Source organism: Artemia franciscana, chromosome 4, assembly GCF_032884065.1.
Source record: "Artemia franciscana chromosome 4, ASM3288406v1, whole genome shotgun sequence".
Taxonomy (NCBI): Eukaryota; Metazoa; Arthropoda; class Branchiopoda; order Anostraca; family Artemiidae; genus Artemia; species Artemia franciscana.
This window is the reverse complement of record NC_088866.1, coordinates 5312534-5328041: the sequence shown is the minus strand read 5'-3', so window position 1 is coordinate 5328041 and position 15508 is coordinate 5312534. Positions and strand designations below refer to the sequence as shown.

The 15508-nt window shown below is 35.0% G+C and overlaps 1 protein-coding gene across 2 annotated transcripts in view; it reads left to right on the top strand.

Moving 5' to 3' along the window:
* The window catches only part of LOC136025899 (uncharacterized), a 120250-nt gene extending 105287 nt beyond the window's left edge, over positions 1 to 14963 (top strand). For both annotated transcript variants that reach the window (XM_065701954.1, XM_065701953.1), the window contains 3 exons: positions 6201 to 6439; positions 9874 to 10044; positions 13464 to 14963. In XM_065701954.1, coding sequence (XP_065558026.1) covers positions 6201 to 6439; positions 9874 to 10044; positions 13464 to 13604 — 551 coding nt within the window. In that variant the 3' untranslated portion in view covers positions 13605 to 14963. The remainder of the gene's footprint in view (positions 1 to 6200; positions 6440 to 9873; positions 10045 to 13463) is intronic.
* The last annotated feature ends 545 nt before the right edge of the window (positions 14964 to 15508 follow it).

The following is a 15508-nucleotide window of genomic DNA, read 5'->3' as shown; positions in this document are numbered from 1 at the left end:
AGCCTAATTACCAACTTCTACCGGCTTTCAGCCGCACTATCCACAGTAGGCCTTTCAGTTAATGCCTCCAAATGTGAGTTTTTGTGTTTTGGGAGTCCTCCACCAGCATCACCTCTTTGCTTGGGTTCTTCAACTATACCATGTTCAGCAAGTATTAAATGGTTGGGTCTCTCTTTTTCCACGTCACTTTCGTCTACTTGCTCCGCTATTACGTCCAGCGTGCTGAAAAGTATGCGGGTTGGATACGCGAAAATTTCACCAAATCGTGGTCGGTATAACCGAAATGGACTATGCCGTCTTTATTCTAGTTTTTGTGCCCCTGCTGTTTTTTATCTTTCTGGTTTTGCTTTCCTCCTTCGCAAGAAGGATACAAAGAAAATACGCTCAGGATATTTTAAGTATTGCAAGTATTTGCTGCGTCTGCCTCGGTGGTATCGGAATCATACAGTCGTCTCTAAATTTGACATCGTTGATGCGCCCTCGCGACTGAAACATTTATCTAAAGATATATATTTTAAAACTCGGCAAATGGTCGGTGTTTTTGACCCTCTTTGGCCATTTTTTGATTGGAGGTAATTTATTTATGTTGTATGTCGTTATGCTGCTATGTTATTTATGTTATTATGTTTTTTGTCTTGTTTTTTCTTTTTTTGTGTGTTTACTCCACAGTTTAATGTACTTTGTGGGTTATAAATAAATTATTATTATTATTATTGCATTTTATGTAACCTTTAGCATAGCTATTTGTGTCTCAAAATATTTCCTCCTAGAGATCTGTTGGGTTACGACTGAATAGTTTAAAAGATGTGAAAGGTGTTCATTAACATCTCCATTGGGGTCTGTAAAGTACATTTGGCCATATGAATATGGTTCAAGATCACCTTCAGGGGGTCTGTGATGGGCGAGCTGCTAAACTAATTCTGTGATAAATTTGTCCAGCTATTTTGAAGCTGAAAACATTACGACTATTTTTGGTTCACTCATCGCTTACGTTGAATGAAGCTAAAGCAAAACATGAGGTCCAGTTTTGTATTTGTCTGCGGAACTATTTAGAGAGCAAGTGATGTCCTAAAACAGGCCGAACAAATTCATTTGGAAATTGTTGATGCATGAATGCAATTCGACCAAGGAGGCAGCAGTCCCAACGTAAATCATCTTTGTTAGCTACTTTTCCTGTGGGATAATGGAGGACTCCACAGTGAATACATATGGAGTTGAAGGGTCCCAATGACTTGTGAATATCACTTGCATAATTTACGCCATTTTTTGTAGGTTTTTACTGGGTTTTATGCCACAATTTGTTGGCATCAAAGATTGTGATGGTGCTGTTCTCCTCACATAATATTTCTGTCAGCACTTATGCACATAATGGTACACACACAAGAATTGAATTTATGGCAATCTTAATGAAATATACGAAAATATAATGAAAATATAGTACTTTGGAAACAAATTTGGGCTATATTTATGCACATTAGGGAGAGGGGGGTAAAGTGTAGCGGGTTTGCATGCAAAATGTGTTAGCTACAACTATAACTCAACGCTGTCCAAATACTTTACCCCCACCCCCTAATGTGCAAATGTATAGCCCAAACTATATAAATACAATGTATTCTGTCACCCGTCGCTTGTTTCCACTGAGTGTAAGCTAATTGTCTCTTAATACAGACAGATAAAACCGGTTTGTTCCCGAGTGTTTACCATTCTGTACATAAGTTCCTTTTTTCTTCTGCACTTTCATTTTGGACTCGTTCTGATTCTCGCTGTCCTTTAACAGCACAGTTCTTTGTTCTTCCCTGTCACTTTTGACACTCTTGGTACTTGCTTTAGCGTGTCTGCTAATCCTACATTTCTTTGTCCTTCACTTTCATCTTTGGCAAGTTCCGATTCCTGGTATTGCTTATAATTCTCGCTGCTGGTTAATCTTTTAACTGCATACTTCTTTGTTCTCACGGTTGTATATCTTCTAACTACACATTTCTCTGTTCTTAATTTTCGTTCTTCGTTCTTATCCTCATTTCGCATGTCTTGAAACCGCGTTTTTTTTTCTTCAATTTCGTTTTTGACTTGTTCTAATTGTCAGTTTCGCTAATATTTTAACTGCATATCTCATTTATCTTTATTTTCGTTTATCATTTCATTAGACATTTTTTCAGGGACGAAAGTAAAACAGTTCAAAATAGGGATGATACCTTTTTATTGACAGTGAATAGATATAAAATTATTTAACTGGATATTTCGAACGCATATACAGTGCTCATCATCAGCAGTAAAACACTTTTTTTTTAAACAAAGAGTTTTACTGCTGATGATGAACACTGTATATGTGTTCAAAATATCCAGTTAAATAATTTTATATCTATTCACTGTCAATAAAAAGGTATCATCCTATTTTGAACTGTTTTACTTTCGTCACGGAAAGGCAGTGTGGTCTTCGAAGTTATCTACGTCGAGTATTTTCAGGGACTTTTGCCCTAGTTGCTTGGATTGGTCTTGTCGCTTTTGAGGGTCTAGGTCTGTGGTTCTCAAACTGTGATACGCATACCCCTTGGGAGTTCGCAACAATTTTTAGGAGGTACGTGGCCGGCCAACAAAAAATAAAACAACCGTTTTACTTTAGAACTGGCGATTTTATATATATTTTAGCTATAGTTTACTAACTAGAAGGGGTACCTAAAATGAATTGCGGGTAAAATGGGTAGTGTTTAAATAAGTTTGGGAACCACTGGTCTAGGCTGTTCATTATCATCCCTCGTACATTTACTTTTCTCCGGTCGTTCTCTTGATCTTGTCTCATCGTATGGTCCAGTTTGTTCATTTGGACCTTAGGTTTTGTCCTTCTTTTGTTTTGTTTTTTTGTACTCATTTTGTGCTAACGTTAATTTGCGTGAAAATGAAACTGCTGAAAATGCCTTTTAAGATTTACATCACCGAATATAGGCACATGAATTTACATATTTCTAAATTCTTGTTCTGCAAATGCTTCTAAAACGGTTTGAAAATCGATTTTTCTTGTGTCTTCACTTTCAGTCAACATGATTGCTTCATTATTTAGTATACCCTGGTTTATTGTTAATATCGCAAAGTTTTTATTGGCTTTAGCCTGGAAAATGAACTCTCTCCAGAAGCAACCCTTATTGAAATTGTTAAGAACACTTTACAATTTCGAAAATCAATTGTTCATTTTGATGATGGCGCGGGGCCCGATTGGGCCCAATAGTTCCAATGGTCCTTTTTTCAGCCCTGATTAGAAGGGAAAGTAGTGATGCTTTGAGTCAAAGCATCACTGACAGCCAATGAAAGCCACTCTTTCTTGAATAAAAGCAGAATGTGTTAATCATTCTAATCTTCACAATTTTCATTACATACTGATATTATAATTCAGTTAATAAGCTACAAAAAAAAAAACAAATAAATAAGGTCAATAGTAAAAAAAAAAAAAAAAATAACGGTAGAAAAGTTGTGGTTATTATTCAAACATCATAGGACGTAAACTTTACTTATGCTTAAAAATACTGGTTGCAGATATGCTGGTGGATTAACAGGATAATATGGATGTGTGTCAATGTAATGCGCATGTATGGATATAGCGCCCATAGCGCATGTGTATCTACGGCAGGTATTAGGAACTGTGCCATCTGTCTTAGATCTGAAACACAAGTTGCGTAGAAAGGTCTTTTATATGAATGAAGATGATCCCATGACGTTGCGTTCGACTATTCAGAGTGGCACTGACGTAAAGTTCTCCACTGACGTAAAATTATTGAAAGAAAAAGCGGTCAAAGTGTCACTGACAGCCAAAGAAAACATTAAAAACCGCTCTTTCTCGAGTAAAATCAAAATTCTTAGTTTTCCACGTAAGAAGTGATTTTCTGTGGCTCTCCACGTAGTCAATCGACTACCCAAGAAATAAATTAATCTTATCGCTATCCATCTGAATAATAAAGCTACAATTTTACAAACTACCCATTTTGCGTAAAACGCAAAATGTGAACACGTCTTACGCAAAATGGGAACACGTCTTAAAATGACGTATTTTTGTTTTTGAACAATACAGAAGGTGATCAAGCGCCATCTGTTTAAATTATTAAATTGTTAGTTTTTTTCAAAGATAGTCAATTTTTCTGTATTTCAATTAATTTTTCTAAATATATTTCAATTATGATATTTAGTTTAAATATTTTAATGATATTTGGTTTAACATCACTCTTTATTTAATGGTTTTTTTTACATGATGCCACATTTTCAGTCATAAATATTGTGTCGTTGAGTTCTAGTCTGTTTTCTAACGTGCACCCATCTCAACCATTTATTTTAATCTTAGTTTTTCAATAATGAATGAAAAATGACAATGTAATCTAGTCGTCAAAATAAACATTCATAAACTGATCGTGATTATATAATACACCAGTCATCTGACGGGGAAAATCAGATGACTTGGTCTGATTTGATACTTCATTAGATGTTACTCATGATGTTGCAAGATGTTGTACTACTGGAGAACGAGGCTTCTTTACTAGATTGCCACTACCATACGTAAGAGGAGGTAAGGTGGGGGAGGTAAGGGGGGTAAGGGGAAATAAAGATTAATTTTAATTGAAAACAAAACACAAATAGCCAGTAAAAATAAGTTCAGTTCTTACTTTAAGACCAACAAGAGATTGTCCTTTCCTGCAGTGTCCTTTAAGAAAATGGTCATTTAAAGAAAGAACTTTTTCTGCATCCTTAATGGCTAGACCAAATTCACTTAGCTTGCTATAAACTAAACTTCGATTAATATAATTCTTAAAACAAAGTAAAAACTTTTAAAAAATAAGAAAGAATTTGAAATAAGACTTTATAGGACAAAAATAATATAAATTTTTGCCTCTATACCCATCTATGGTCTATTTATCCTTTAAAAAACCGGACAAAAAAAAACTTTGAAAAACAAAAGATCCTTCTTTTGGTTGTTTGAAAATTATCAGTTTAAGGTCAGTATCATATTTTCGTCAGGGTTGCCATATTGAACAGTGACAATAATTAAACATACCAAATAGAAAAATTGGGTTATAGATGAATAGATAAATGTCCAACATTTTAGGTGTTTCCTTATGTGCTTGAAAATAGATTTAGCCAATCGTAATTAGGAAGTATTCCTAACTCCAGGGATGTGCTTATAGATAACCCGTTTATTTGTATATTTCAATTCAAAATACACAATACATATTAATATAATAATGTAGTATGTTAATAAAACCAGCTTACAGACCCATCAAGCTTCAGCTGATAGCATCTAATTTCAAGGTTAGGGGTCTGAGCTCGATATTAGGGGTTTTTTTCAATCGCCAAAAATAGATATTGAATATTCCTTGTTGGTAAAAGTTATATTTGTGGAGAAGAAGTGATATCAGACCATGTTTTGCCTGCAGATTGATAAAAATTCAGGTAAAAGAGACTTGGGGATCTTTTCTCTTCACAAGTATTTCCAAATTTATATTTTTCGTGTATGTTTGTTTTGTATATGTATATTTTATATATTTTCAAATTTATATTTTTGTGTATTTTATTTTGTAGATATATTTTTGTATTTTTGTATCGCACTTACTTTTAGAAAAGGGGGAATCTTTTCTCTTTTTGAATATTTCTAAATTTATTGTTTTGGTGAATCTACGCTGTATATAATTATTTTGGTATTTTTGTACCTCCCTCCATTTAAAAAGGGAGATACAAAAGTTTTCATTCCTGAAAACTAAATTTTTAGTTTTAACAAGTGTATCCTGTTTTGCCTCATGGATAGAAGCACAAGAAACTTTCAGAAATAGTGTTGTGGGGGGGGGGAATTCTTCAGTCATAGCAAAAAAAAATTATGCGCTATAGTTTTTTGTTTTTGTATGCATGTTGTCCCAAAGACTTTGCTGCTACTAGTTGAACTATTAAAAAAGAAAAATATCTTATTTAGATTTTTAGAATTTCTAGGAAATACCCTCATTTATAAGAAATGTCCTTTTGATCGTCTAACTTTAAGACTGAATCGTCTGACTTACGCTAAATGTTCAAAAACTGTAAAAAGTTGGAGTTAGTCAAATTGGCTTCTGAAAGGGTCAAATCATCCCTTACATGCACGTGAGGTTCAAGGTCCCCTTCCATGTCTTGCAAGTTCTGGTGATTTTGTTATATTTGTATTGTTTGTCATGAACATTATGGTCTCTTTTTTCTAGAACGAGGAGATAGCGATCCTGAGGATATCAATGTTCAGAGCTATAACTTAGATAATCAGAATCAATTACGAACTAACCAGCCACAGGAAAAGAGGGTCCCAATAGTTCTGTCGAATTATCACAGTAGTTCTACTAGGGAAAGCTCGGAGTGTGTTGTTAGAGAACCCTTTGAAGTAGCTGAATGTGGCTCCCGATTAGAATATGTACCTCAAATTTCACATCCTGGATTTACCAGTATTGTAAGTCTCTTTTTTTATATTCAGAGGGATGTAATTGGGTAAATTAACACTTTTTCGCTATTTTCCTAAATAGACAGCTTATTTTTTTTTTTAAATAAGAAAATGTCTGGATGCATTACGCGTGCAACATATAAACATATCTTTATAGATAATTTTTTTTTAATTTTTTTTTTCAAGACGTGAAGGTATTTAGATTCTTGTGGTGAATATCGAAATTAAAAAAATGCAGATTATTTTCCTGGATAGCTGAAGGATGTATTCAAGGGTATAAGCTGAAGGGCACAGCCAGAGTTGTGTTTTTAGGCACCGGGTTCGAAACATGTTTTGAGCGGGTTCGACAAAATCGTTTATGTCGTTACAATCTGTGTAATGATGTAAAATAAAGATTCAGCTTCTTCTGTAAATAATGCCTTTAAAATTAGTATTACAACCTTTTTTTTTTCTTCCGCCACACTGTCAGATACCTTTGTGGTGTTGGGTTATTTTCACCATCTTCAATAACTACTTCTACAGAAAACGTTTTCTAAGGTATAGGAGATGCAGCAAAAATAATTTTGATGCCAAAAGAACAATTTTCCAACCAGTTATACACGCCAGAAAACGGAATATAAGACAGTTCATCCCCCTAAGATTTTGGAAAGCCAGCTTTTTGGGTAGTCTCATTCAAAAATGTTTTCTAAAAGCATTTTCATAAAAGAAAATTTAAAAAATTACTCCTCCCGGTATAGATCTTGAAAAAAGCATTTTGCCCCCGTCCCACTTTAATTTTCGTGAATTGACGCCACAAAAATGGCAATTCCTTATCATTCCTTGATATGCCTGGACAGGCAAGGAATCATTCTTTAATAAAACAGGGAAAAGTTCGCCTTTATGTCTTTAGTTAATTTTTGCGAACATCATTCCTTAATAAAATGTAGAAAGTAAGGAATGACCTGGAATGACGCTTTCTTAATAAAACAGGTCTTAAGCATATTGAGAATCAAATATGTTTGGGATAAACGGACGAAATTATCGTTTGATTAGTTCAGTTTGAAGTTTAGTTCAGTTTAGCTTAAATAGGGTTAGATTAGTTCAGCCCGCTCTAAGAATGATGGCTCATAACTTTTTGTGAATTATCACAGCAATTATGTCTGCTTATCAAAGCCAAGGGGATTTCCCATGCCCCAGGGGGGTGTGAATAGGTAGCTCACTACTAGAGATTTAAAGCAAAAGCTGTTGGGGACTTTAGAGAACATGGCAGTGAGCATTTTACGCATGACACTAGCTCTGTATCAACAAGTACAGCTTTATGTGATATATATATATATATATATATAATATATATATATATATATATATATATATATATATATATATATATATATTGTATATATATATATATATACTAGCTGTTGGGGCGGCGCTTCGCGCCACCCCAACACCTAGTTGGTGGGGGCGCTTCGCGCCCCCCCAAGCCCCCCCGCGCGCGTAAGTCGTTACGCGCCATATTAGTTACGCGCCATTGTAGTTGTGTCAAGTGTCGTCTGTGAAATGTCTAATAAAGTTTTGAACTGTCTAATGAACTGTTAGGTTGCTAAGCGAGTTCATATTTCAATTGTCTTTCATGTTTTCTCAATAGCTATCCAGCATTATTACAACTGTAAAGTCAAGGCTGATCCCCATGGAGATGTTAAACAGACAAACCATAGGACTTCTCGGGGGATAAACAATACGGTTCTAGTATTCTGCTTGGCCTTCACTGATTGAGACTTTTGTCGTCAACCAAGCTTAAAAGGCGTAACCAAAAAAGGCGTAAAAGGCGTCAACCAAGCTTAAAAGGCGTGCTGCTTGACTCTTGCAAATGTTGTTTCTAGTCGTTCAATAAAGAAGCCCCTGCATAATAACCCTTTTATTTCTATAACCTAGTGTCTTTATGGAGTGCGTGGCTCTCAAGTCACATCGGTGAGAAGGAGGACTAAATCTCATCATCAATATCATCTCCAGTCGTTTTAGATTTTATGCTGGAGGTGCTCAAGACTCATTCGTCATGAGTTTTAGCTAATACCAGATTCATTCATCACAAGATTTAATTTTGTATAATTTATCTTCAAACTTTTGAAGATGAGGTAGAGGAAAGCATGAAGAAGTATGCATGGAAAGCATGGTAGATGAAATGAAGAAGGAAAGCATGGTAGAGGAAAGCATGAAGAAAGGTGAAAAGGTAATATGAAGACGTAGTATCAGGATATGGTCCGAAAAAGTATTACAAGAGGTAGTATGAAAAAGTTTGATGAAGAGGTAATCTGAAGAAGTAGCATGAACAATCAGTAAGAACAAGTAGTATGGAAGAGGTAATATGAAGAAGTATTATGAAGATGTGGCACAAAAAAATAGTATGAAGTGGTAGGTTGAAGAATTAGGATGAAGAGGTAGTTAGAAAAGGTCGTATGAAGAAGTAGTGTGAAATGGTATTTTATGAAGTTGTGAAAGAAGTTGTGTTGGAAGAAGTTAAAGAGTTAATATCAAGAAGCAGTATGAAAAGATAGCATGAAGAAGTAGTGTGACGAGGCAGTAATACGAAGGAGTAAGAAGAGGTAGTAAGAAAAAATAATACGAAGAAGGTAGGAGAAAGTATTATAAAGAGGTAATACGAAGAAGTAGTATGTTGAGGTATTTCTAAGAAGTTGTAGTAAGAGTTAATATCAAGGATCAGTATGAAAAGGTAGCATGAAGAAGTAGTGTGACGAGGCAGTAAGAAGAAGGAGTATGGAGAGGTAGTAAGAAAAAATAATACGAAGAAGTAGTACGAAACGCAAGTATGAAGAGATACTATGAAGAGGTAGTGCGAAGAAGCGGTATGAAGGGGTAGCATGAAGAAGCAGTGTTGAGGTAGAAGAAGCATTATGAAGGGTAATGTCAAGAATTCCATCATCGGGATTAGGAGTCTCTTTAGTTCTACCGTCTCCAGATCTGAAGCAAGCTAAGCTATACTCTCGATTCCGACTGTTTTTTTTTTGGGGGGGGGGGAATTTCATCATCGGGATTAGGAGTTTGTTTAGTTCTACCGTCTCCAAATCTTAAGCAAGCTAAGCTATACTTTCGACTCCGACTTTTGCTAGAGGGTGGTTTTCCATCAGCCGGATTAGGAGCTCATTTAGTTTCCAAGTTCCAGCGACTCCAACTCCTCAGCAGGCTAAGTTTGACTCTTGACCTGGGCCGTATTCAGTATTTTTTTTTTTTTTTTTAGGGGATGTTTTTACACGGGGATTTTTTTCGCGGGGGGGGGGGAGGATGACACAAAACAAACCTCACAAAACGCATAAAAATTTGTTTATATCCATTTTTGTTACTTTTTTACGAATCAGACAAAATATTTCAGGAGGGGGATCAACCCCCCCCCCCCTTCTTTAGCCTACTGGATACGGCCTTGTTCTTTACTCTTGAGTTTCTTTTAGGCAGGAAAGGCAAACGGGATCTCGAGTGCACAAGTATTAACAACAGGTGCCACGACTCAAGTATCAGTCATACGTGGCGTTGGTGTAAGAGAATCAGTGGGATCATTGGGCCTCCATGATAGGCCATTAAACCTTACCTCTCAGAAGAAGAAACTGGATAATTCGAAACAAGTAAGGCAACATCCGAACAGAATTTGTTAGTTTCAAGTTTTATTTTAAATAAAATATATGTCCAAATCGAAGCGTGTAGTTTCAGGAGTTTTTAGCCATATATTGGGTATACGCCCCATCTGAAAATATAAGAGGGTGCTTGTTAAAGGGAAAGTGAGAAAAGCAGGCGCATCAATTTATGAAAATGCAGCAAAGAGTATTTTTCAATATCTGGAGGGGGGGCAGTTTTGTCATGTTTCAATTCTTTTTCCAATTGAGATGACAAAAAACATTTTCTGTGAAAAATAGCGGCAAAAGTTATTTTCAAAATCTTGGGGAGAGGTCTCGTGGGGCAATTGCCTCCTACCTCCAAAATTGACTAACGTGTTGAATAGCACATTTTATAAGAGAACAAAACAGTTTTGGTATTAATTAATATACTCAGTAGACCAGCGCTCCTTGGGGTAGGGGGTAGGGTATTTTCCACATAAGAAGGGCTTCGAATACTAAAATTAATTTTAAGCTACAATTTCAAAATTTGTCTTGTGTTTTCCACTTTTTTTTTCTCATCAGGGAAACGGTGGAGGGAAAAGCTTTATTCCAACAACAAGATATTTCTCCTTTTAATTCTTTCTGGTGGTTTGTAAAAATTAGTTCTTAAATTATAAGATGTGCTGTCTTATTGAAATGAGTCATTTTTCTATGATTTCAAAATGGTGACATAGCCGGGGCTCCATATTTGAGTTCTGTATATGAAAGTCTGTGAAATTTTTCCCATAAAAGGTCATTGAACAACTTGTGTAAGTTTTTGAAAAGTACCAAATTTGTCCCTTTTACACTTTGCTCGAGTTCAAATCATTTTGCTAATTGATGGAAATGCACACCATCTTTCGTTTACCGGTGTGATTATCCCAGTAAATGTGTGCTATTTAACACGCCAAGTGTGATCATTTATCTCTTTTTCTCATAAATCGGGAATATTATTATTGGTACTACTTCCGTACTAAGAACAACTAAGAACCGTACTCACTGCAGTACTAAGCCGGCTAAGAACAACACAACCACCTACGTCAACCACTACCTATTCAAAGTATAATTAGTGTATTCCATAATTATTATTAAAATTGTATTCAACATTATTAATAATGTATTCAATATGATTATTAATCCTGCTGTATTTATTATGAAAGTATAAGATGTATAAGAATAAGATAGTATAAGACCCTAGCTGTCTCTTTTCCAGTTTAACCTAGAGGGGATATTATACCCCTCCTTATCCTAGAGGGGGTATTATTTCGCTGATTGAAGGAATACATACCATACTTCGTTTACCAGCGTAATCAGCCAAGTAAGTGTGTGTGATTTAACTCACCAAATGTGATTATTTGTTACCTTGTTACATAAACTGGGAATATTATTATTTTTACTACTCCTATTAAAAGCTCACAGCAGTGCAAAGGCCCAATAAATCAGTAAACATAAATCTATTCAAAGCCTAATCAGCCTATTCAATATTTTTATTAGCCTTGCTGTGTATTTGCTACGAAAGTATAATAGGGCTCTAGCTGTCTTTTCCGGTTTATCCTAGAGGGGGTATTGTACCTACACCCTTTCCCAAAAATTTCGAGAATTCTGAGTGCAGTTTGTTTTTCGCTTTATTCACCGATGTTTTATTTATATATCACCCATGTTGCGTTTTTTTTTTTTTTTTTTTTTAAGTTCTCCATCAAGTCCTGTGTACAAACAGGACCCCATTCCCAAGACTTGGATCTGTGTGGGTTTTATATTGGTAACCTTTACAGAATTGTGAAGAAGAATCTGAGCTGCAAGACAGAGTATTTTGATTTTTGAAATTAGGGGAGGGAAGAACAAGTCTTCTTCTGAATATTCCCTCCCTTTCTTGCTAAAAAAGAACTTTTTTCGGGGGGGAGGGGGGTTAAAAGACCTAAATTTAGGAACTGAGAAAGTAAAAAGTTGAAGACAACAAAGTAAAAAAATAGGGAATTTTAAAAAAAAATAATAATAAGTCTTGACAGATTAGAAATCATGTAGGATTTATATTTGCTTTATTCTCGTCTGAATTTGATTTTTAGTGTCATATGTACTTAACATCTTTGAAGAATAAAAAGTAAATAATCCAACTGCTGCTTCATGATACAACCCTTGGAATTAAACTATACAATAATAAAACTACTCCTCTGAGAAGCAACTGGTAACATAATATTAAACGACAAATTGAACAATAAAACGACGAACAACTAAAAAAAAAGGGTATGTCACACATTACAAATCTTACGAAAGAGAGAAACAAACTTTCGAATATGCTTCGAGTACTTCGATTGTTATTTATGTTGTAGATTGTTCTGTTATGAACGTTATGGACTGTTATGGTTTTTGTGCCGAAAATTTTTTTGTTTAGACGTCAAGATAAAGCAAACAGGATTTTCATTTAAAAAGCTCAATAATTCAACCATGCCTGCATTTTAGAAAAGGAAATACAAAACATTTTGGTAAATGTGGAACATAATGAATCAGAAAAAAGTACACATGAACAATTCATATATAAACGAATTTGTTGTGTTTTTGTTTTCTCAAAAACAAAGGTTTTGTCTTTTGGCCAAATGTTTTGTGGCTGTAATTTTCAAGCTGATTCAGGATATAAAGTGTTTTAGCCAATCTCTGGACCCCTACCCCCTCACCTACTCAAAATTTTCTAATTCTTTTGAGCCTGAGGACGATCTGGCACAAAATTTCGAGCCAATCATATACCCAACATCAAACAAACTCATTAACATCATAAAACCTATGTTTAAGATATTGGTTATTTGAAGTATTTACGCCAATAATCCTAGGGACTTTGGGAGTCATTTCATTCCCTGAGACATATTTGTTGCGTTTCTAGACTATTTTGGATAAAATGTCTATCTTAAAGTTTTGACTAGATGTCTTTGAGGATTAGGAGGGGTGGGTAGTAAAAGTAGGTAGCAAGGGAGGCTGTGGTTGCACTCCAATTACTTTCAGCTCTCAAAAACGGCAGCGGTGCTTTCGGTTTCTAGTCAAATGAGCCAAACAACAGTTTCTATGATCACTTCTTCTATAAGAAGTGACCAGCAAAAAAACAAATAATAGATTTAATTCTTATGGCTGTTTGTTTATACAGCCAGGGGCATCGTTTGGGGGGGGGCAGTTACCCCCTAATAATTTGGAGACAAAATTATTATGTAGCCTTTGTCCCTTGACTATTCGGATCCTTCTTTCCCCCCAGTAAAAATGCTGGAGATTTGCCGCTGTATGCAGCGCTCTTGTTCTGTCTGGTACCCCAATCTTCAGCGAAAAAGAATTCAGTGATTTGATACAAGACAGCAGAAATGGATTAACGAGTTGCATTTATGACTGTTTCTATGTTTTATTTTGATTTGATGGTTTATTTCATTTTATAGGTTGAGCAATCTTCGTTTATTATTCAACCCAGGCCACGCCCTGTCCAACCTTCTTCCTCAAGTACAGGAACACCCGTTATGACACGCTACGGCTCCCATGGTAGTGTGATTCTTGCCAACCCAATCATGAACAAAAGATAGTGGGACACTTTTTGTATGTTTATTTTACTTTTATAAAGAGTATGTAAATTTAGAGACATCTCATTTGAACACTATTCCCTTGTGTATACAGTTGTGGAGTGAATGTGTTTTTTATTAATGAGTGTAATTGTTATTTATTTGTAATTGATGGAGATATATCTGTGATGTGGATACAAATGAATATCGATAAGTCCTGTGTCGTAAGACAGACAGGGTTGTCACTCGAAGAGGAAGAAAATTACAAGATTTCAGTGGTTCTGTGGTCAGTAATTTTTTCAACAATCTAGAGATTTTTGTGCTAATTTAATGGTTGTTTTTGTTTAGCCAGTGTAAAAAATCACTAGAAATAGTGATAAATCACTAGGGGTGGTGACCCTGAAGACAGGTAGGAGAATATTCAGTGTTAAAAAAATCATCGAGAAACAGTGTAGGTATTTTTTTTAAAGGGGTTATAAATAGTATTTGGTAAATTTGACTAGGCATGACCCTAATATCTTCAGTGGGCCCCACATTTGTTGAAATGTTTGCTATGGAATTTAGTCCAATCATTTAGAATCCCGATGAAGTCCATTCATTGGCTGAAATCTATCGGCTAGTTGGTGGAACTTCTCCACTTAGTTTTTTTTTTTTTAATTGTCATTGTTACTTCTGTTTTTTTTTATTATTATTATTACTTAATTATTATTGCTTTTTGCTCAATAATTTTTGTACTTTTCTTAGGCTCAAAGAAAAAACATTAAAGTATGTTAAATTTATCGTATTTAATGAAATAAACAGCCCTTAAGCTTTTTTAATAAATACAGTGGGTAACTAAGCACATTGGAAATTAAGTACATAATTAGTGTAATTGCTATTTAATTAATATTGTAATTACTATTTCAGCACGATTCAATTTGTTTGGTTTGATTACAATAATAATTACAATGTTAAATAGTAATTACAATAGTAATTAAAGAACAATCACAAAAATAGTCATTTGAGCAGCCCTCAAAAAGAATGGCATCAATCCACGAAAATTTTAGGTAGATGGAAAAATGTATTTTCAAAATCTAGGGAGAAAGCAAATTCTTTGTTGTTTTTTTTTTCTGTTTTTTGAATTAAAATATCAAAAAAGTTCTTTTACGATGAAGATACACCCAAAGAAGGGTAATTATCAAAACCTGGAAGGGGCACATGCCTCCCCTGCCCTCTCCCCCAATTGACGCCATTGTAAAAAAAAAGTGGTTAGATCGTATGAAATTTGAAGTTAGAGAATATTTTTGAAAAGAAGCCTTTTTTGGTCTTTTGTTGGCATTTTTTTATCACTGCTTGATAACTTTTTGATGATTATTATTTGCCTTAACAAGGTTTATTTCTGTAGCAGGTTCTCATTTTCGTTGTACCTTGAGAAAAAAAAAGGATAAAAGTAAAAAAGAAGAAAATGGTCTTCATTTGTAATGAAAGGCTCCTTAGGCAAATTAATTTGGGCTTTGAGAGGCTTTCCCTGGGCAAACATCCTATGTTTTGTGTTACAAAAAAAATCAGACAAACTGTTCTTTTGTCAGCTGAATATGCCGAAGTATAGACACCCGATTGATTACCCTCATGATCTTCGCCATTGTTTTTTTTTTTTCTTCTTCTTCTTCTTCTTCTTATTCTTCTTCAGAAACTGACCTGCCGCAGGGACCTTAGTAGTCAAGCTGAATATGCCAAAGTATAGACACCCGATTGATTACCCTCATGTTGCAGGTCTTGTACAAAGGGTAACTTGTAAGACTAAAAACTGGTGCTAATGTCGAAAATAATCACAAAACCCATTTAATGTTTCTTAGCGTTTCTTTTTAAACTTCGCCATTGTTTTTTTTTTTCTTCTTCTTCTTTTTATTCTTCTTCAGAAACTGACCTGCCGCAGGGACCTTAGTAGT